Consider the following 24,391-nt stretch of genomic DNA (forward strand, 5'->3'; position numbering starts at 1 on the left):
TATAATCAATGTAAATAATGTAAATAAGTGGTCTATAAATGAAATCAATGTATTATTTTAAGAGAAAATATTTTATGTTAAGAAAAAGATAAACAGCCCAGCTGGTGCATGTTGCACAGTGGTTGAGTGACGATCTATGAATCAGTAGATCAGGGTTTAATTCCCAGTCAGGGCACATGCCTGGGTTGTGGGCTCAATCCCCAGTAGCGGGCCTGCAGGAAGTAGCCGATCAATGATTCTCTCTCATCGTTGATGTTTTTATCTCTCTCTCCCTCTCCCTTCCTCTCTAAAATCAATAAAAAAAAATATTAAAAAAAGAAAAACTTAAACAAATATTAAGAAGCTAAGTATCATATCTGACTTAGAATTTAATATTGTCTGGGTAAATGAGCCTCAATGTCCTCATTTTTAAATTAGGGATAATAAGAGGTCCCTCTAACTATTGTATTTTTTGTGGTTTGTTTTTGTTTGTTTAGTTGGTTGATTGGTATTTTGGTGTTCACAAAAATGTTTCGAAATTTGTAAGGTATACTTTTATTTATATCATTATTCTTTCAAAAAAAAATTTGAAATGTCATTCAACATACATTTTAAAAGATAATATGAGACAAATATAGTATAAGAAATGGGAGAAAGGGCCCTAACAGGTTTGGCTCAGTGGATAGAGCATCAGCCTGTGGACTGAAAGGTCCCAGGTTCAATTCCGGTCAAGGGAATGTACCTTGGTTGCGGGCACATCCCCAGTAGGAGGTGTGCAGGAGGCAGCTGATCGATGTTTCTCTCTCATCGATGTTTCTAGCTCTCTATTCGTCTCCCTTCCTCTCTGTAAAAAATCAATAAAATATATTTTTTTAAAAAGAAAAAGAAATGGGAAAAAGGAGTCAAATGATAACATGAGGGTAAAGTCAAGTTGAGGCCAAAAAAAAATTATATCTTGAAATATCCTGAATAATTGACCATGAGAGATTATTGATTTGACTTCAAATTACCAAACTAGAAATGAAGGTAGAGGAGAAAACACAATCAGATACAAGATTTACTGTGAATATAATGTTAAAAACATCCTACTTTTCTAAGGAGATAAATGGACTTTTTTGGTATTAAGTACTAAGACAACGTTCATTATAAAGAAAATACATGATATTGTAGACAATGTCTGACATCATTGAATGGCTTTCAATAAACACATTTGCAACTCACAGTGCTCTTCAATATAAGATGAGAGGATACCATTGAAACATAATTCAGGAGATAATTTTCTACATAGTCCAAAGGTATGTGATTTAGGTCACAGTTTTACACTGAATGTCCACCTGGATTTCAGGATGAACTTGCTGCACAGAACAATGGTCTGCATACTATTTGAGGGAACTTCAGTAAATATGGACCCACATAAGATTAAGGGCAGACTCCTTTTGCAACTAATGGCAGATCCATATGCCTTAATGATTACTCAGGTAAAAAACAGTTTTTGACACATTCATAATATAATTACTAGTAAGAAGAACAAATCAGGAAAACTCAAGTTTTATTCTTGCATTGACAGCAATGCATGTTCAAAAATGATCATGTACCAGGTAATGATCCTAAAAGAGGAGGCTTACATTTTTTAGCATTGTGATTCATAGATACTCTAAATACTTCAGAAACTTAATGCATTGTAAATTCTAACAATTATGAGAAGAAGGATACGTTGAGGAGAGATTTTTAATGCTGAATTTTTGCTTTTTATTTGTTCATATAGGGTCAGAGCCGATTCGCAGAGCAGGAAAAAGTGGCACTTCAACACCTACTACCCCTGGATCAACTGCTATCACTCCTGGCACCCCACCAAGCTACTCTTCACGCACCCCAGGCACTCCTGGAACCCCTAGCTATCCCAGGACCCCTCACACACCAGGAACTCCCAAATCTGCCATCTTGGTTCCCAGTGAGAAGAAAGTTGCCATCATCCGTACCCCTCCAAAGTCTCCTGCCACTCCTAAGCAGCTTCGGCTTATTAACCAACCACTGCCAGACCTGAAGAATGTTAAGTCTAAAATCGGATCAACAGACAACATTAAATACCAGCCTAAAGGGGGGCAGGTAAGAACCATATGAATACGTATTTGCTGCCAGATACAAAATCCCACTAATTATTATGATGCCTTCCTCATATTATAACTTAACAGTTCTTACAAAAAAAGGGGGGGGGAGGTGGAGTTACTGGTTATGATTTATTGCCAAGAGTTTGAAACTTATCCGAGAAAGCTAGCGTATAAAACATAATGAAAATCACCTGACATACTTATTTCTTCTGGTTACTATTGGATAAAAATTGTTGTGACCGTATAAGAGAAACTTTTATTTGCCTAACAGATCTTTTCTAAAAGTATCTCTATTACCTTATGGATTTTAACTTGAGAGATTAAAATTGCATTTCTGATATAAATTGACAGCGTTCTATTTTAGATCCTGACTGTGAGCTCATTTGACTATATTTTAGTGATTCCACTTTTCACCTCCTTCCTTCTTCCCCAAGGATTTCTTATGACATCTTTTACCATTTCCTCATGTTCACTCCAAATCAGACCATGCTTTACCAAGTTTCTTCTCTGGCTGATGTTGCCCGAACATTGCAAAGGGCAAATATTCATGTTGATAATAAATAGACAGTTCTATATGGTTTTGATGAATACAATTGTTGTACTAGAATCCTATTTAAGATTAATTGTCTTGGTAATTCAACAACTTTTCAAGTTGAGAAGCCTTATTATTTACCCCCATTTGTACATTTTTTGCTCTTCTAGATGTATTGGTTTTGTGCTCTTAGCCATCATCTTTCCTTTTAAAGTCCTGTCTTTTATTGGCAAGAGGCTGTTCTGCTCAATGGCTTAGTTCAGTGAGGCAAATCAATGCCTAATGTCATAGATAACCTAGCTGAAGATATGAGGAGACTGATAGAAGCAATAAAGTTCATCTTTTTTAGCTGAAACAAATTCACTCTATTGGAAAGAATATATATAATCCTGGATTCAGTGTAGACAGTGATCTTGGGCTAATTTAACTTAAGACAAGGTAAGACTATCTTATTAAGTTCATTGATTTGAAACTATCTAAATGTAGTTAGCTCCCTAATCTACATTAAATCTAAATTTTAGAATAAATAACATTACTTTTTAAAAAAACAGTTACTTGATTAAACAAAGTTAGGGAAAATAATTTCTCTAAATGCATGGCATAAAAACATTTAGGCAAACAACTCACAGAATGACACTTTATACCTTTTCTATGTATTTCTGATAGGCACATTGATTTGTATGAAATATGCGTAGGTGTTTTGACAGGTTTCTTGTTTTTAATCAGTCTTATGAAGATTAGTATACACTGCATAATTGTTTTACCTTTATGATAGTTGAAAGTTATTAATGGGGTAGTTTCACAAGGCCATAATTTACAGGTAAGAACCATATGAATACGTATTTGCTGCCAGGATAGAGAACTTAGGTGGATCATGACTTCTACAAGGCCATTTCTATGGATTTGATAGATTTCTTGTGAATTATATACTTCATGCATGGATCAGTCAGTCATTTTCAGGTCAGCTGGGCTAAAGATAGAGGCATCTCCAAGCAAGGAACTCCTGTTGAACAGTACTCATCTTTGACTTAAAGACTCTTGTAGAATTTTTCAGCCTATTACTTTTCTAGTTGGTGTTACCCTAGCATCTTTTTTAAACGTTTATTTACATAAATCCATTATACTAGAACCTAAGAAGTATCCTTACATTCTAGAAATAAAACAGTCTAATTTCTATCTCTTCGAGAAGATAATTAAGGAACATTAAATATCAGAGGTATTCAGCTTCTTATAGTCTAACTTTCATATTTTCACAAAATAAGAAACAGCAGTTCTCCCATTAACCACATTTGGCATATAGGGCTTCTGATATCAACTTTTAATGGCTGCACTATAAAGTCAGGTTCTGTACCTTTTAATAAATAATCACTTGTCTACAAAGTATGCAATTTTATATACCTTAGTCTTTGTGTTGTTGTTTTTTTGCTTTAACCCTTTGTTGCACAACATGAAATAGTAATTTTATTTAGCATTCATCTCCAAGCCTAGGTTTTATCACATCAGGATTGAAATTTGAAGCTTCTGAACTTCTAACATAGTTATATGAAATAATTTAATGCAAATTGTGTTGCATGAATACACTACTGAAAAACTGAGACCATTAAATTTGAAAAGTTATGCTTCATTTTTATCATATTTTTATATTCTCCTACAATTGACAAATTATTTTTAAATAATTCTAAAAATCAAGGTTTTAAAATAGAGACTAGTTAGCTAACTTGTGAATTCCTACAGATAGTATCAAGGATCAATAATAAAATATTAATTCTAATATCAACCTTGGCATCCTTAAAACAACTCAGAAACTCAAAGTAGCACATATATTTACTCAATAATTTATTCAGTACCTATTAAGTGTTATACTATGTTCTAGGTACTAAAAACATAACTGAATAAAACAATTCTTGAAATTCTTACTTTCATGAAATTTATATCCTAGAAGGAAAAGAAAGCCCCCCCCCCAAGTATTAAAAAACATATGTAAGAAAACACTAAGTATGAAGGATAAAAATAAAGCCAAGGAAAAGGCTTAGGATACTTTGAGGGGAAATTACGTTTTCACAAAATAAGAAATAGAAATTCTCCCATTACCCACATCTGGCGTATAGGGCTTCTTGTGATAGGATGAGTAGGAAAGGCCTAAGAACATGGTGTTGAATAAAGACTCCAGGAAGTGAAGGAATAAGCCATATGAAGAACTGGGGAAGAGTATTTCAGGCAGAATAAATTACACATGCAAAGGCCCAGAAGGGGGAAGCAGACCTTGCAGGTTCTAGGAAGAGCAAGGAAGGTTCACACTGAATTATTTTCTTTTTAATATTATTACACTTACTCAAATAATAGAACTCTATTGCCAAATCACAAATCTGAGTCATCTTTTCATCTCCCTTTTCCTCATCCCATATCCTGGACATCTTGAAGAACTAATGATTTGGTGCCCCAAATAGCTCTTAATACGTTGTGCACCACTATAGCACAGGTTACGTTATCTCTTGTTGATGTCACTGCAGTAGTTATTAAATGGTTTCTCTTCATCTTTTCTTTCCTCTGAATATACACTCCATACTGTAGCCAGTCCTTCTCACCACATTTGTAATTAAGCATTCCATTGTGTAGTTATTTAATGCTGATCTTGTCTCACCTACTAGACCATAAGCTCTATAAAACTAGGGATGAGGACCATCTTGTTCTCAGTATACAGTAGATGCTCAATAAAATATTTTTCGAAAGTAGAATGACTGTAGTATTTTATATGCATGGTGAGATGCATTCTTTCTAGTGACTGTTGAATAAGTGTGAATGCCTAATGTCATTACAGTTGTTACCCAAAGAAACTTACCCTGTTTAGACCACAGTAAATATTGTCTTAAAGAATATTGCACCAGAAGTACCACAGTTTTTTAATCTACTCATCTGCTGATGGGCACTTAGGCTGTTTCCAGATCTTAGCTATGGTAAATTGTGCTGCTATGAACATAGGGGTGCATATATCCTTTCTGATTGTTTCTAGCTTCTTGGGTTTGGGAAGGTAATGGGGGGATGAGGACAAATATGTAATACCTTAATCAATAAAAAAAATTTAAAAAAAAGGAATATTGCACCAGGATGCAAGAGCTGAGTTCTTGGACCCCCTTTTCTATTAAATTTTGTATGACCTTAGATACTGACCTCTTATGTCCTCAGATTTCTTAATCTGTAGAATAGAAGCAACAAAATAATACCTGTTTTTTTATATAGCACCATCTCATTTAAATAGACTATGCCCTAGTTGGTTTGGCTCAGTGGGTAGAGTATCAGCCTGAGGACCAAAGGGTCTCAGGTTCAGTTCTGGTCAAGGACACATACCTTGGTTGCAGGCTCCTCCCCAGCCCGAGCCCTGGTCGGGCACGTGCAGGAGGCAACCAATCAATGTGTTTCTCTCACATCGATGTTTCCCTCTGTCTTTCTCTCTCTTTTCCACTCTCCCTAAAAGTCAATGAAAAAATATCCTCAGGTGAGGATTAACAAAAATAAAAAATAAATAGACTATAAGGTCACTTTTAGATTTCATATCTATGGTTTGCCTCAGAATATGATAGTAATTTGTCAACTATGTGTGCAAGTAAGTCACCAATATTTTCCTATGATACTGAAATCCTTTTTTGCCATTCTCCCAGTGGCTGAACCTTGAAAGATGATCTGTTAAAGGTTCTACTAGCAAGAGATAATAACATAATGAAAGCATGGGGATGAACTTGAAAGTGTAAACACAGTCTGGCCCAAAATGTAAAATATTAAGAGAGGCCTCAAAAATCAGATTTGCTGAGAACCCCAGTTGCCTGGCTGAGAAACGTTGATGCATTTAATTGGAAATAGGGAGTTGGTGAGAATTTTGAATAAGGCAGAGCTTTAGGAAGATGATACAGTTGATTTCACTTCCACTGTAAAGTATGCAGGAGAAAAAATTGCCTCTCTTTCATTTCACACCATTTGCATTAATAGTGCAAGTAAAACTTTGGATAAAAGAAAATAATAAAAGTTAAAATGTGTTTTAAGATTTTAAGATTTAAATTATCTCTAAATAATGCTAGCAATGTGTGTGATCCCTTTGGGTTTGAATAACTTGTTTTGGCAATCATAAAAATTGTCAAAAAGTTGATTAAATGTTAGAGTCAGATTCTTGCAGCCAAGTTTAGAATTTCCATTTTTGCAGCATGTTAATCAGATTTAACATTTGGCTTGTGATCACTTTGTAATGAGTGGCTTGATTGGTACTCTAATGATCTCTAATTTAAAATTTGTTAATGCAGTATGAGATCCTGTATATTCCTAAGGATGAGAGAAAAAACTGGCTTAGATGAATTCTATTTCATTGCCAAATAATTAGATCTTCATGGAAAAAAATTAAAAGTATTATTAGGCATAATAAATAAAAATTATTTTCTTTCTAAAATACACTTTTGTGGTTTGAAATGTAATGGTCTTTATTGACTCAAAGGTATGTGTATCATAGTTTATATGAAATTCTTAGCTTACAACTACACTTATTGTTAGATATAGACTTTGTGATATACCCCCTCTTATGAAACTGGAATTTTTATTATGCCCTAAAGTGTGGCCCAATCATCACGTCTTCTGAATTCAGATTTTGACAAGAGGCCCTTCCCTTGGGCTGTCAATGAGAGTTGCCAATGATATTTCCCTATAAGGGACAGCTATCTTGTCAGTGTTAGTTGGGCAGGCAAAGCGATTTAAGCTTTGTCTAGTTAAAAATAGTTAGGATTCATGTCCTCTTGATATTTTTATCCTTTTTTAAAAGATCAAGAGATGTAATACTAGATGTAACACAGCTGTATATCTAAGATAAATTTATTTAGCTTTTTTTAAAAAAAATAAGAGGATAAACTGTCCCATAAAGCATTGAAAATGTGATTTCTCTTTAGCTATTGGGGGAAGGGAAGAACAGTAGCTTTAGAAATAATAAAATGAACCAACCAAACAACAAAAATAAACCTTTCTTTCTGTGCAAACTTTGCTTATCTGCCCTCTACACCATGCAGAATTCAAAAGACACATCAAAGAAGTCACAAGAGTTTCACTTTGCACATTAGTATGTTATGCCAGAGTAATATCTTTCCAGATCTGGATTTGCTATTGTCTTCAAGATAAAACTGAACTTCCTGAAAAGAGAAATAAAACACCTAACCTCAAATCTGTTGGACCCACCCAAGGCCTGGACTACATGGCCTAATACAAGTCAGCTAACTAAAGTCCTTTGGTTTTCTACCTTCTGCAAATGGAAAGAATGCTTCCACACCCACCATCCGAGGGCAATGGCTGTTTATGAGCAGTTTTCAGAGAGGCATTTCAAAAGGCCACTGAGCCAAGCCTTCAGGGAAGGCCCAGAGCCTCCTTGTTGACCCTCTTAGGAAACCAGGGGTTCTTCCCCTGAATGAATGAGGACCTTCACCTGTAGCTTCACTAGACCCTGTGCTATGTGACCCAATAATACAATTAAGTGAAGATGATTTATAATGGTGATGCTGACACTGTCAGGCTTAAAGAGAGGCAGGTAGGGCACTGGCATATCCTTCAGGATCCCGGCCTGAATTACACTGAACTATTGGACCTTCCATAGAGTAAACCGGAGTCTCACTGTTGCCCAAAGTATTGGAAGCCTCCTCCTCCCAGATGATCCAAGTTTTCATTTTCTCTTCCTCTAATTGCTTCCATATTATACCTGCCTACAACTGGGATACATAAGGCTCTGGAGCACTTGGCCCTTGGGAGTGCAGAACAATAGAGGCTCATTTTTATACTATAGATCTGCTCTTTAGTTCCAGTGTTCATTTTTCTCTTAAATGATTATGTAGGTGGAAGGGAGTTTGGAGCCTTTTTGGCACTACCCCTTCTGGTTCCCTATACCCAGCATGTTGAAAGAAAAATGCACAATGAAGTTACCTCCAATTCCTTTTAGGTTAGGATTTTAAACAAGAAGATCGATTTTAGCAAGGTTCAGTCCAGATGTGGTTCCAAGGATAACATCAAACATTCTGCTGGGGGCGGAAATGTAAGTAGAAGCTTCTGTTAGAAAGCTGTCCTGATTGCGTGGAGCCATCTGCCCAGCCAGCACCCTGTCTCCTTTCCTGCCTCCTTCCCAACACACTCCGCCTTGTTGCTGCGCCACGTGTCCCCTTGATCTGGGACAGTGGTTCTCAACCTTTTCAATGCCGCGACCCTTTAATACAGTTCCTCATGTTGTGGTGACCCCCAACCATAAAATTATTTTTGTTGCTACTTCATAACTGTATTAATGAATCGTAATGTAAATATCTGTGTCTTGGGCTCTACAGCAGCTGTTCTCAACCTGTGGGTCGTGACCCACAGGTTGAGAACCGCTAGTAGGGTCGCCTAAGACCATCGGAAAACACAGATATTTACATTACGATTTATGACAGTAGCAAAATTACAGTTATGAAGTAGCAACGAAAATAATTTTATGGTTGGGGGTCACCACAACATGAGGAACTGTATTGAAGGGTCACGGCATTAGAAAGGTTGAGAGCCACTGATCTGGGAGCTTCTCAGCCTTGCATTCTTGGTGATGGGTTTCTTATTCTTCCCTTTAAGATCACCAGCAAATTTCTTGCTTTCATTTGAAGAAACAAAACCTTAATGGAGTGCACTATGGTTTTCAGGGGGTCGGAAAACCCACTTCACTTGCCAATTTTGTTTGCTGGCCTTTGGCCCAAGGTATTTCCTCATGCTGTCTCTGTTCCCTTGCAAAAGTCACCTGGGCACACACTTTTCTAGCTCCATTTAAATTACTCCTGAGGCAAAGACTGATATAGTTTAAAATACCCAGTGTGTGATGTCAGTCTTTTGAGCTAAATCATTCATGAGAGTTAGAAATCCCTTGAATAACACAAAACTGGTGAAGTATGGGTCATATCTAATTTGAAGTGAAAGGATTCAAGTCCCGGCATACATGTCTTAATGGTATATTTCCTGTCTCTTAAATTGAGTGGACATAATATCCTGGGAGGAAAGGAAAGATGAATCCATACCTCTCAAACTTAGTTGAGGCAGAATTGAAACAGGCAAACTCAAGCCAGATCCTGTCACCTAAACTTTAGGTTCTGGCCATTCAGGACTCCAATAATTTAGAGTACAAAAACCAGAATTCTCACCTGTCTAATAACTTTTGGCTCCTTGCACTTCAACGGGACAGAGATGGAGTCAAGCAGTGAAAGGAGAGATGAGCAAGTGACTTCTATCAAGAATTGTCACCTGATGTTCAAAGTTGATCCACTGAGCATAAAAATGTTCCTGTTGTGGGAAGTCCATAGCAAGGTTTGATGGACTTCTCCAGGAGTCCTGGGCTAAGCCTCAGGGTCACTATTTACATGGACATGGTTGCCCCCTGCCCTGTTGGCCTACCTAACTGTAAGTCTCACCTCCTGGTACTCTCACAGAAACAGTGCCAGTCCAAGTAAATAACTTGAAGTGATCAGAAGGTGGACCCAAAATACCTAAGTAAAAAGGGATAAATTGAGATAACTAACAAACTTAAAATAAGCAGGTGAGCTTCCAACTTCCAAAACAATAATCTTAAAATTTCCTCTAGAGAAGAATCACTTATTCAAACACGCAGAGTCCCTGGCCCCATTTCCACAGCATCCAATTTAGTAATCCCCACATACTTCTGATGCAAATGGACAATGAGCCACACTTGGAGAAGCACTATTCTAAATATTGGGAGAGGAAATCATTTCAACAAAACACAAAAAGAAAAGAAAATGCTGTTCTCATTAATAATCTGGTGCACAAGAAAAATTCCATTTAGCTAAGACAAAGTTTTAGAAAAGCATGTTTACAGCTTTTTTTCTTCTTGTAACTTAAAGCAACGCTGTTTTTCTTGTATCTATGAGCAATGTTGGTCACTTTTATGTAAAAATCACTTTTGAAAAAATAATTTACCTCTTCACTTGGCTCTTTGCTTATGGAAAGATTTAACACGATGTGGCTTCATTCTTGCTTTATTAATCGAGGTGTTTCTGTCCCCTTTGTGGCATGATCTATTCTCTACTAATACAATCTTCTGTTTTAGGATTTTCTTTCACTTGGGTCCTTCTTTCCAATCAAACATGTGGGAGGACATGTGGGAGATTATGTTGCCCTATGTGTGTATGTACTTCAGTTTGGGTTCCTGGATATGTTGTAGTGTGTTGTGAGTTTGGACATGTTTCTAGATTTTATGTATGAACTTAGGGGGCTTGTTCATATCTAAACTATTTTAAGCATTTTTATGTGATTCACACAGGTACAGATTGTTACTAAGAAGATCGACCTAAGCCATGTGACATCCAAATGTGGCTCTCTGAAGAACATCCGCCACAGGCCAGGTAAGTAAATGCTTTGAGTAGTTTGAGAAATATTACATTGGATTCAAGAAGTTGATAGGCAAAGGTTTTGTTGTTGTGAAATACCCAATTGGGAGGACATTTCAATATCCTGATACTTAATTCTTTTATATAGAGAAACTTAAGTTAGAAATTTGGACATCTTCATTTGGACAAGTAAACTCAATTACCAAAAATAGGCCATATATCATAGGACAGGTTAAAAATTATAATATACATTTATCTCTATGTACTCAACATGCTTATTGCAGCTCTTTCTAAATATATAGTCTATAAAATGCTTTGGATCATATATTCATACATAATTACATGGACTTAAAGCAGCATTTCCAACGATTTTTCATGAGATTATTTTTCTACGTTAAGTGAAATAAGCACTGTGGTTAAGCAAAGCTGAAGAATTTTACTTATCTGTTGAATTTCTCAGATCCTTTAGTAGGTCAATAAGATCTGTAAATTCTCAGCAGAATATAAATGCTTCTCCAACGTATTTGATCATGGACCTCTTGATTTTCTAGAATATGTCATGAGACTAGTGCTCTACAGTAGAGTTTATATTCTTAATTCCTAAGGATTTTTCCCCTCTTTCAAATGTGACTCTAACATATTTTGAGTTGTTTTTCTGAGTATCACATATTACATGTATTTTTGCTAAATTCCACCTTCATTCATATGTAAATAATGGACAACTATCAAATTTGTAATTTTCTTGAGAAATTTTGATACAATTTTTATATATCATTGTATTATAGAATAAAATAAGGAAGCAATTGGTTTTAACCATCTATGCTTAGCATCTTAATTAAACCAGGTATTAGAGTGTTCCCATTTATCATTGTCTCACATGTTATCAGAAACAAGGTGGAAGAACAATTAAGCCCAATAAGATTGCTGATCAGGAGAAGATTATTAAAAAGATTTATTAGTTGAAAGACAAAGGTAGGATAAGATTTAAAATGGATAAATGCCTTAGAAACATGTCTAGAAATCGGGCTTTGCTTTGGCAAGGGGTATTCATAAAGCAAGTCAAAGAGTTAAAATTACTTACATGGAATCTCTATTAGTAGTTTCAGAACTGCTACCCTGGCTTTAGCTTCTCTGTCATTCATGAGGCAGCAGGGACATGGCCCCATTCTGCCTGTTTTCACAATTCCCATGTCTATAACTCAAGCCTACAAAAACTTAGCTGACTTTGTACTTCCCTGTCAACAGTATGACTGAGGTATTTGGTCACACTGCCTATTTTTTTCCAGAATACAAAAGAAAATATTGCATTCTTTAATTCCAGATAGTAAGTATACAATTATTCAAATTCACCTGGGGTCTTGATGCACAGAAAAATTTTACATAGACAAAAGAATTTTACATAGACAAAGAAATATTTACTGGTATAAAAGACTATTGTCATGGACTCCCACCTAATCCTAAATCTAGCTCTTCTGTAATAATTGAATCAGATGAGTAAATTCATAAAGAAGTGTTAGCACAATGATCATTGACAACAGCAAGCTTTTCACAACGTTACCGTGGAATGTGGAATATCTTTGGAGAATATGCAGGAAACAGGTCAGCACCTACAGTCACAGATTATTTATTATACAGATAAGAGAAGCCCCTATGATATCTTATGTTACAGTGGATAGAGGAGAAAGGTATTAATATGTAAAGCAATCCATATCATGGTACAAAAAAGATGTCATTAACTTGGATGACATGTGGAAAATGGTATGGACTAGAAATTTTAAAAGATTTTTTTTCACATCTATGGTCAGAGGCTAGTAGAGTTCATTAAGCTTGTGGTTTACAATGGTCTAGCTACTATAATCATTTTTGGGAAATAGTCACCACTAATAGATTTCATTTTAGCAAGGCATTTAAAAGCCTTTATCTTCACATAGGTGGTGGACGTGTGAAAATCGAGAGTGTAAAACTGGATTTCAAAGAAAAGGCCCAAGCTAAAGTCGGTTCGCTTGACAATGCTCACCACGTACCTGGAGGTGGTAATGTCAAGGTAAGAAACAAGGTCATGAGTGGTCTCGCCTTTTTTTTTTTTTTAATTCTTCTGAAATATTCTACATCAACATGGGTCCCAGATTAAAGACCTGAACATATGGGAAGTAGGGATGGCAGAGCTGAGTAGAAGTGACATTCACATTAGCTCTGAGATATAGAAAAAGATCTAGGGGTTAGTTAAGATGCTTGAATTAACAAGGACTGATGCTTGTCTTAAACAGATTGACAGCCAGAAGTTGAACTTCAGAGAGCATGCTAAGGCCCGTGTGGACCACGGAGCAGAGATCATCACGCAGTCCCCAGGCAGATCCAGCGTGGCATCCCCCAGGCGACTCAGCAACGTCTCCTCTTCGGGAAGCATCAACCTGCTTGAATCCCCTCAGCTTGCCACCCTGGCCGAGGATGTCACTGCTGCACTCGCTAAGCAGGGCTTGTGAATATTTCTCATTTAGCATTGAAGTAATACTATTTAGGCATGAGCTCTTGGCAGGAGTGGGCTCTGAGCAGGTATTATGTTTATTCTTTACAAACCATAAAATAAATATAATCTCATTCCCAAACTCTAGTAATTGTTACAATTTTATATTTAAAAACAGGAATAGCATATGCAGAAATTGACTTGATTTCCATTTGCAACAGAAGACACTGGCTTTACATAAGTACAATTGGGCGATTATTTTTGCTCTGCTCTGTTTTGCATGGAGTATTATTATTTGAAAAATTGCATTTTCACCTTTCATGTGCCTGAAGGCTACCCACTACATTCTGAAAGGCCTTGTTAACATCCAAGCTGCTCATCTCACTATTCTATTGCTGGGCGAAACAATAAAAGCTTCACATTGTAACTTATTGCCGGTTAAAAATAAATCAAGGAGTCTGATGGCAAGAAGGGAAGAGCATGTAAGAAATAAGGTTTTTTTAAAGTGTTATTTTGTATAAATGGGAAGAAAGATTCAATTAAGTTATTAACATTTGGGACCTGGATAATTATATCAGAGTATAAGTCAATTCAATAAATTATTTAACTAATTAAAAAATAGTTACGAAGCATTTGAGCTGCAGTTAAGGAAGTGGTGCAAACGTGCTCTCTTAAGAATGAAGCACTTTCACTAGGATGGACTCGTGTCTGGTTAGAATGTCAGTTATCAGCTAGATTTGTGTCCACACTACCAGTTTCACACCCCCTTTCCATCTGTTTGATACAGTATTATAGATATAAATATATATATATTTCTCTGTGGCCATTTGTGATACTTCCTCATATACTTGAATATTATACTTCCTTATTCACAGTATCTGTGTCTCCTGCACCCTTTGGTGTTGCAATTTTAGGTATGTGAAAGTAGATGTTAGCAGGGTTCTTTCCCTATTTAAAAAAAAATACATTAAAAAAGACAAAAAGTTTTAGCATGAAGTTGCTTTCTGTAACAACTCAAAGCTGTAACCCTGTTATAGTGCCAGATACAAGTCTCTCCTGTGATGCTAGAAGATTTTATTTTTCTTTGTTTTCACCAACATGGAGTTGTGGGGGTGAGTCCAGTTATACATAAAAGGGTTTACAAAATGTTGGTTTAAAATTATGGATTTCAATTATTTTGAATCACAGAATAGTTTGGGTTTTATTTCTGTAATCATTCATGAAAGACATTAATATTTCTTCTTCCTTTTTTTTTTCCGTTTGCTAAAGTTGAAACTAACAGTGGGAGTTTGAGACATGTTATCCCATTCTTCCAAATAGGACCTGCTTATTAAATTATCTGACAGAAGAGATTTGGCTTCCTTCCCCAAAGTAAAGATCCTTTGATCGGAAAGGAAAAATACAGTATTTTGAGAAGCTATAGCTACAAAATACTTGAAATGCAGATATCAAAATCATTTTATTCAAGACTCCAACACTGCTTAAAGGAATACTGTTATGACTTAGCATTACTTTTGAGTATGTAATACTGTTTGACTTTATATACAGTCTAGAAATCACAAATCAATGAATTAATTCCTCTCATAAATCATCCATCTTAGACTTATGAAGAAACAATGCATTAGTCAGTGGCCTGAATAAGGCAATGAGTTACCAGGCTGGGTGGGTGCATTTTAGTATTTTATATATTCATTTTCTTGCTCAGGGCTTGTAGGTTGGATTATGAACAGTTACAGGCAAATGATCTGGTAGGTGTTTGATTCATTTGAGCCAAACCAATTCATGAATATAAAGGAAGAAATAATGAGCGTGGGTGAGGCAAAAAGGAATAATAGTAGCATCTAAGAAAGAATTCAAGGGATGCAATAACAGAGAGAGACAGGTGACATTTTGTGACTCATTGAATATTGGAACCAATGTGACTTCCACAGAAAGAAACTCTAGGAGCAAATGTGCACCATTCACTCTCCAAGAAAAGGTTTTACATAGGCAAACATGTCGGAAACTATGTTTAAATCAGTTGCTTCATATAACAGTAAAAAAGATAGAAACTACTGAGTAGGACAATGGATGTGTCTATTTTCTGCCTAATAATTGCTGTGAGGTTTTATTTGACCAATCTGGGCATTTTATCCATCAGCTTCCCTTGAAATGCACCAGAAAATAGAAGAATAGTCGTGTGGAAACTTACGGTATTTTCTTACATGTTTGATAGTGTTAGATAGTGAGTGAAGTTCGGTAGAAAGAAGTTAACAACTGGTTAGAACAATTTTAACAAGTGAAACACGTTTGTTTGTTTTTTCAACTTGGTTTAAGTTTTTTATAAAAATTAAGAATAAATGAACATCTCTACAAATTATAATTCAGTTTCTTAAAAATACGTGTCTAAAATAAAAATTATGTAAAGCATTAAGTTATTAGATTTGGCATTTAAAACAAATGTTTATTTCAAACCACAGAAAAATTATAATGAATAAATGCTCTTCCTTTGTATGGAAATGTGATTCTCTATAATGTTAATAACAACAACAATGAAAAACCTGATTCTTTGTACCAGTAAAAGAGAGAAACACAGGATAAATGTCTTCTTATGGGGATAAGTGGTGGAACCCATCTTGCCTTCACTCTCAAGGTTAACGACACAAATTAAGCTTTTTGAACACCACTTTTGTGGGGACATCCATACGCTGATCTAGAAACTACAGCTTCATAGTTCCAGTTCTAGATCTATTCATGCCAGTTTCTCTTGGGCTTTAGCCTTTGAGAACCTGTTAAAGGAGACATAAGTAATCCAGAGCTATGAAGAGTTAAAAGGCCAACTTCTCCAATGAACTCACCCTCTCTGGGTCACCTGCAGCCAAGAATTGGGTACCTTATAACGATGCAGGAAAGATCCGAGTTTATGATGAGTTTCAAAGGCCGTGTTCATTTAGGAACCAACTCTCTCTGGATCCTCCTGCTGAGTTCAAGCAGGGCGATGGGCTGAAATCCCACCCACAAGCAAGACGCCTGTGTAACACCACCTACCTATGGCTGAAGAAGGTTAAAGAGAGAACTTCCTTAGATGGAGGACTGTACTAATGGTAGCTGGCTTCTTCAGACACTCCTATAGTGAGTGGTACAGCAAGAAATGGGATCATCAACCAAAATATAACATGTCAGTCGTAGTAAAGAAATAATCTCAATGTGCTTAATTCTGGCATAGCTATAATTATAGTTTTTCTCATATTTTTCATGCCCAAAAAAGGAGGTAAATAAACTATTCATGGTCTAAGTAGCCAACATAAATAAATAAAGTAGATTCATGGCTTGGAAAGGCAAATTCTAGGCACTCCTTCCAAGATCGATGTGGTAAAATCAGCATTGATGTTTGTTTTTCTAGGCCTAGGAGTTTTAGCCTCTGTGTGTAGGTTGAGGCCAAGTCCCTCTGCCAGAAAAAAGCTTATATTTAAGCTCAAAAACTGTCAATCATGAAAATCTACTTCAACTTTAGCAAAAAGAAAAAAAAATCAACAAAAGTATACTCTGTATGCTGGGATTCCAAGGTTCCAACACTCCGCTACAAATCTGTGGGGGGTTTCTTTCTTCTGATAACTCTAGAGCCTGTTACCATAGAAAGGCATTTCTTCAATGGCTGATTGTAGTTAGTTCATGTTTTTCAATCAAAATTTGCAAATGTATTTGTTGCTGTATAGTGATTGTTTTGCAAAATAAAATTGCTTGTCATCTGATTTATAGTTTCAGATTGTTTCTTCTTCTCTGGGAAAAATTATTTGTGTGTGTGTGTGTGTCCCTTGTTTGTATAGAAATGCAATATATATTGTTCAATCCAAGCAAAGGAACATTGTAAAGAGAAGGCTACAGTTATCTGCTAAATTCCTACCATGTGTCAGACCCTATCACCACTGTATTAGCAAAGGCTATCTGATGCAAGTGACAGAAACACAAATCAAATTGGCTAAGCATGAAGGCAAATTTATTGACTCAAGTAACCAACTAGGCATCAATGAATTCAGGCACTCAAAAGATGTCAGTAGGAATCTTCCTTTTTCTGCTTCCTCTGTGTTGGTTTCTTTCTCAGGCAGGCACCCCTTTCCAGATGGTCACTAGAAACTACAGGTTGTACAACCTGCAAAGAAAGTCTTATTCCAGTAGCTCTAGCCAAAAGCCAGGGTCTGAAAAATTATTGAATTACTTGAGTCACCTGTTCCCTTGTGCTAATTGGCCAGGCTTGAGTTATAGGTCTAACTCTGTCACAGGTGGTTGGACTACATGAACAAATCATGGAGAGGAAATGTTCCCTTCAAAGTCAAATCAGTCTGCTACTGACAGAAGAGAGGATTTAATGCTGTGCAGGTCATAAAAACATACATCTTCTACATCCATTCACCGTATTCCCTGTCTTTATTCATTCTTTAGTTTTTTTGCTACTCAAACTGTGTTTAGGTTTCACCTGAGAGCTAATTAAAAATGCAAATTTGCAGTCTACATTCCAGACCAATTTACAGTGATTCATCTGCTCATTAAAGTTTGAGAAGCACTCAGTTTATCCAATCCTTTCTAATGTGCTGAAGGAGAAAGAACTCCGTTGCAGCCCACTAACAGGTAAGAATTATTCCTAAGACTACTTGACTATAATGCTGCAATACACATAGGGATATATACATCTTTAAGAAGTGTTTTCAATTTTTGTTGCATGGAAACTTAGAAGAGGGATTGCTGGGTCAGATGGTAGCTCTAAATTTTCTGAGGAACCTCCACACTGGTTTCCATAGTGACTGCAACAGTTTACGTTTTCACCATCAGTGTACAAGTATTCCCTTTCTCCACATTCTCTTCCACATTTATCATCATATTGAAAACAGGCATTGTCGTGAGTGTGGGGTAGTATCTCATTGTGGTTTTGATTTGCATTTCACCTATAGCTAGCGATGTTGAGCATTTTTTAATATATCTGTTGGCCATCTATACATCTTCCTTAGAAGAGTTTCTATTCAGGTCCTCTGCCTATTTTAATTGGATTTAGTTGGTGGTGAATTCTATGAGCATTTGGTTGGTTGCCTTTTATTTTGTTGGTGGTTTCGTTTGCTGTGCAGAAGCTTTTTAGTTTGAAGTTAGTCACATTCATTTATTTTTGTTTCACTCCCTTTGCCTTGGGGTCAAGTTCACAAAGACCCCTCTGAGATCGAGATTCTTAAGTTTAGTGCCCATGTTTTTTTTCTATTTGTTTCTATTTTTCTGTTTCAGGTCATATTCAAGTCTTTAATCTGTTTTGATTTAATTTTTCTGTATGGTGTCAGGAGTAGTATATTTTAAAAAAAGACTACTTGAGACACCATACCAGGTCTGATTTCAGTTACCAAGTAGCAGAAATTTGTGACTGGTTAAAAAAAAAATACTTTTGTATTGGAGGTTTTCCAGACTTCATATCATTCTAACTTGGCTGAAACCAGCTTCTACCATGTTGTCATAACCTTTTCTTCCATCTTTTTTTTTTCTTTTTTTGCTATGAAGCATATTTGGTACAATCTAGCCAAAATCATAATTTTTTAAAAATTAACATCCATGTTGTCCTTCCAGGAAGTCTTGAAAACACAGGGACTAAGATATTTATTCATCTAGTAGCATGAGTCACAGTGACTTTTATTTCCTTTTTATTAGTTAACAAGTTAAAGATGAGTTTAGTTGCCTTGAGGAGATACAAGTAACTCAGATCTAATGTAGAATGACAAAACAACCCTCTGTGTAGCTTATAAGGGGGGAAATGTGGCACTTACATACAGAACTGTGACCCAAATAATTCAAAGCTAAAAAGTCATCCAAAGTACACAGTCCAGCAACCTGCAATTGTTTTTAAAATACTGTCCTTCACTAGGTTTTCCTCCTTTTCTTTCCTTCCTGTCACAATACGCCACAGCTTTTCCCACTTCTACTCCTTCAAATTTTATTAAAATCTCCTGCTCCAGTCCTGGCTGAGATAATAGAGCATGATGTGCTTTGTTTGGCCTGAACAGTGTTTTCAAAAATCAAGAAATTTGCCCGGCTGTGGTGAATCAGAGGTTGAGCGTCAACCTAGAACCAGGAGGTCGCGGTTCAATCCCGGTCAGGGCATATGCCCAGGTTGTGGGTTCAATCCCCAATCGGGCAGAAGGCAGCTGGGTAGGTCAGGGAGACTGGGAGTGTATTAAATCTATTGAGCATATTTTTACCTTTTCTCAAGTAGAAGGAAAAACCCCTTTCAGTAGTACTTTTATGTGACAATAGCAACTAGTAACTTTCATGTCCATGATAAACACCTGTAAGATTCTGCTCCCACCTGTGACTTATCATTAAAGCAGAGAAAAAGGAGAAATACAGCAGAGTATTTTTGTCTTTTCATCTTATGATAAATAAAAATTTCATAGACAAATGACAAGTGGCAAAAAATATCATCTTACTCAGTAGTCCTGAACCTATAGGATACTTGCCTATTACTTTGGGAAGTAAAGAAAGACAGAGTGGGAAAATGTTCTAACCTAGTAAAGAGAGTCACTTGTTCTTAAACCCATGACCGATTTTCAATCAGTATGTGCCTTATTGAGCTGGAGAAGTTGCTATAATATTGGAAGACTTGCTGCCCAGATTTCCTCATCAATGCCCACCTTTGTCTACCCAATCCTATGACCTTGGGCTCCACACACCTCCTCCAAGCACCTGCACGGTTAATGCCTGGTACAGCAGAATCTCCAATATCTTGTTCAAGTTCCCCCAAAAGTCCTGGCCTTCAGGTACTACCAGTAGCTATGACCCCTTCAGGGGCTCTGGAGGACTGTGCCTAGCTAGCTCTTATAGGAAGCCCAAATGGTCAACGCTGGTACCTAGTAGCCTGCTGGCCTGCCAGCCACCTGTCACAGATCTCATTTGCCTATCCCTGTCCCTGCATTGTCACCTTCCCCAAAGTCAAGGAGACCGGCGTCCCACAGAGAAAACAGCACCTTTTTTGGCATCCTGGAAGCAAATACCTGGTGCTCATATAACATATCTTGGCTATGATCACCTGTTTTCAATCTTAATTCCCCCCATAATTTCCCTCGTATGGTTGTTTATAAGAACCACAAGTCACCACAGTACTTTAACTCTTATCAGAGTATGGGGACAAGGAACAAGAACTGAAGAGATAATGGAGGCCCCTGAGGCCAACAACAGAAGGAGCTTGTGAGTAACAGATAGGCCCCATGGTGCAATGTGGGGCTAACTGGTACCTAAGGTAAACCCTTGGTATAGTTCCTGTTGAAATTTACCTTTAACACCCACTAAAAGCCCAACTGAAGTAGGCATTCCCAGCAATAATTATATACTTATTAAGTGATTGTGCCAGGCATTCTGATAAACATGTTAAATCCTATGAATACTGTAATGATTAGTGTCCCCATTTTACAGATGAGAAAACTGAAGCATAAAGAGGTTATTTAAAATGAAATGAGCAAAGTCAGATTTTGAACCCAAGCAGTCCAAGATGTCTCATCTGGTCTAATGGATTAGATATGATTGAATTAAATACTCAAATAAGCAATTTTCATGACAGCCATTATAAAGATACCAAATATATATTATGTGCAAATCTCAGTATTACAAGACACTGAAAAAAATTCATGTATTTGCTGTTAATTCAGAAAATGATGAGAGATGATTTTCAATCATAAATAATATCATTTATGTAAAGAGACATTCTTCTTTTTTTGTAAATGTAAGTCATGAAATACACACTTCACATGGTCTTAGTTTATTTTTAACATTAGTAAACAAAAAATATGGTATTTCCATTAAAATCAGAAAACTAAGACACAAAGAGACACCAAGAAGACTTCTCAGCCATTTTTTTTGCTTCAACTGAAAGAACTCATTATACGGACACCAGAGTACCAATACTGTGTCTTTTCCTGTGTAACCAATGTGTGAACAAGCATGATTCATATGAATTGTGGCTCAAAACACAAATTTATTTTTGTCTGTCACAGTTTCTTTAAACATTATGGAAGAAATCTTCCCATGCCTCAAGCTGAAGACTTGGGCAGACTGTGACATTTTAGTCACTCTCAGATGATACAATTATTCTGGCTATAAAAATAATCTCTTCTTTAAAACCCAAATTCAGATATTAAAACCTCCAGCCCCTGTAACAATCCAAACTCTGAAGTTGTACTCTTCCCAGCATGGATTGGCCTTGGTTGTAAGCCTGCGTTGTGAGTATAGTAGACCTTCTGTGTTCTCTGTACACTCACTTTCCCTTCTTCCTGACAGATGCTATTTTTGCTCCTTCTGGGTATAAAACTGGGGGAGTAAGGAGAAGTAAGGGAAGGTATTTTAGCAATTTTTTCTCCTTAGAGGGCATCCAGTGGTACACTTCAGCCTCTTTCTTCTGAGGCTTCACCCCACCACCCCCAACTAGACAGCCTTACTCACGTGATATAAGATGACTTTCCCCAGCTCTGTCTGCTGCATGGCCCTCACCTAGCCCGCGTGTATTACCTACCTATTGACTCTAGGAGTGGATCCAGTTTCCAACTAAGCAGTACTCCTTGGGTCCCACAGAGTCATCAGCCCTCCTCTGGCCTAATAGAGAAATCTAGTGTCTCCCAACATCAGGAAACGCATTTCAATGCTCTCCAGACATTTGAATCTTCTTTTTATTAAGCTTCGGGTTAGAAAGCAGCATGGCCCCAAACCTTCCCCAAAAGGAAAGTGTTAACAGACAGCATGGCATCTCTGTCGAAAGAAATCTCCTCATTCAGTCTCCTCCCACCAAACTCTCCTGCCCTGTGTCCCTTTTTTGTGTCCTTAACCTGACAGAAACAAAGTCCTGGAGATCATTTCCTTTATACATCTGTTCGTGGAAAGGACAACTTCTCACTCTTACTTTTTTCCCCCCACAGTAGATTCGCAGGCCCAAAGAATCCAATTTTATCACCAGGCTGTCTTTTCTATAGTTTTGGCTAGAGTAGTCTTATAATGTTTGTATCTTTTAAAATAGAAAATGAGTAAATAGCACAAACACGTATTCAGTGCTACATCCCCATTTGGTCCAGTGCTCTCCAGGCATTCAAGAGTCAAGTGAAAGAGACAGAACTTACACAACACACCACAGCCCATAATAATTAGTGATAAGTGGTAGAAACACAAGTTTACATAGAAACCCAAGTTTACTCAAAAATCTACGGGAAAAGAGGAGCCCAGGAAGGACAAGAAGATGGAGGGAAGGGGATTTCTAAACCCAAGGCATAAAGGCATGAATGAAGGACACATTCTGAGAACATGAAATTATTTGTTGTATCTGAAGCATTGGTGGGTCAGAGAAAATGTGGGGGAGGGAAGCTTGGAGGCAGATTATGGATCTTCTAACACATTCACATTCTATTGTGTAGGCTAAAGCAGTCATTAAAGGTGTTTGAGAAAAAAATGACATGAATAGATCTGAATTTTAGAAGAGTAATGTTAGCAACAATGTGGAGATTGACCTGGAGAGAAGAGACTAGAGCTGACGAAACCAGTAATAAGTGAATAAAGCTTGATCCAGGAGAGTGGTAGCAAAGATCCAGAGGAAGGAAGGTGCTTAAGATACTTTTGAAATGAAAGGGACAGAATTTAAAACCATGGGATGTGAGCTGGTTAACAGAGAAGTAGAAATAAAATTTAGATTTATAACTTGGGCAAACAAGCAAATGATAATTCAATTAATGAAGATGAATTATGCAGGTGAAGAAGGTAAGGTATCAATGAAGTATCCTTGAGGAAATATCATAAATTTGTTAATTCACCTCTTGATCTTAGAAGTGGAATCATGACCAAAGATGGATATATCAATATCACCCCTGGTTCTGGATGGTCCCAAGCCAGGAATGTAAATAAGAGGAAGAGGAGTGGCTTGCCCCAATCATCTCTAACACAGCCATATTGATCAATAGTGAGCAGTGCTCTCACCATTCATCCAGGGCATGGATCTCTCTAAGTTCAGGAATTAACTATTAGGATTATCTAGTTGACAATGAATGCAAGTTGGTGGCCACCCCAGGGCCATGACTCATCTGTTCTGGATCCCTGCAATGTTGCTTTTTTTAGGGAAAGTTAGAGGAGCTAAGCTAAAAATCATCTGAGTCAGTAGGATGCAGACCTCCTACCATTGGTGCAGTTATTTTATACTCAACTATTCCTATGTCATCATCAGTAATGATTCATAAATGGTCCATTACCCACAGGCTGTTTCATCTTAAGTGGAGAGAGGGTCTTTTTTTTTTTTAACTTGTTCTCAACATTCACTTATTAGACACAAGGTATCTTGGCTCCATTTATTTTGTTTAGGGATTTAGAGATGAAATATCAAGTCATCTATATCATAAAAGGCCTGTGCAGCGGCTCTCACGGCAGAGGGGCAGGGTGCCAGCAGCTTCCGTAGAGCATGCAAGGCATCATGGGGCAGGGCACTGGCAGCATCCACGGAGTGTGGGAGGCGTCACAGGGCGGCGGACATGGCCCTGATGGCAGGGTAGGCCTAGGGGACCCTACACGCACACAATTTAATTGTGCACTGGGCCTCTAGTCTAGGAATAATACTCTTAAGATTAAGTCAGCAAGGGCCGGTATGAAGTTATTAGTTGTACTGTGTTACCATGACACTTGACATTTGTTCTCCTTTCCTCATTTTCCTGGGCTCATAATCTGAAACAGCTTTGAAAAATTCCTAACATACAAATGATGGCATTAGTCCTGGAAAATGGATGAACTCGTGCAGGCCAGGGTCACAAAGGGAGAGGAGTTACAAAGTCCAAATTAATCTTAGTGTGATTCTTATATTTAAGCAGCAAGCAGTGAGAGAGAAAGAGAAAAAAAAGGTGATCATAAAAACCAAGGGCTAGCCACTTAAGGAATGGTGGTAAGAAAAAATGTCAGAGAAGCCACAGGAGTG

The 24,391-nt window shown here is 37.1% G+C and overlaps 1 protein-coding gene across 18 annotated transcripts in view; it reads left to right on the top strand.

Moving 5' to 3' along the window:
- The window catches only part of MAP2 (microtubule associated protein 2), a 238,807-nt gene extending 221,624 nt beyond the window's left edge, over window positions 1–17,183 (top strand). For 16 of the 18 annotated variants that reach the window (XM_080667398.1, XM_080667404.1, XM_080667391.1 and 13 more), the window contains 4 exons: window positions 1,745–2,085; window positions 10,922–11,003; window positions 12,920–13,032; window positions 13,256–17,183. In XM_080667398.1, coding sequence (XP_080523524.1) covers window positions 1,745–2,085; window positions 10,922–11,003; window positions 12,920–13,032; window positions 13,256–13,471 — 752 coding nt within the window. In that variant the 3' untranslated portion in view covers window positions 13,472–17,183. Of the gene's footprint in view, window positions 1–1,744; window positions 2,086–8,575; window positions 8,669–10,921; window positions 11,004–12,919; window positions 13,033–13,255 lie in introns of all 18 variants that reach the window. The other 2 variants (XM_080667396.1, XM_080667397.1) reach the window with 2 other exon arrangements.
- Window positions 17,184–24,391: the final 7,208 nt, after the last annotated feature.

Source organism: Plecotus auritus (assembly GCF_963455305.1).
Source record: "Plecotus auritus genome assembly, chromosome: 5".
NCBI classification, from domain to species: Eukaryota; Metazoa; Chordata; class Mammalia; order Chiroptera; family Vespertilionidae; genus Plecotus; species Plecotus auritus.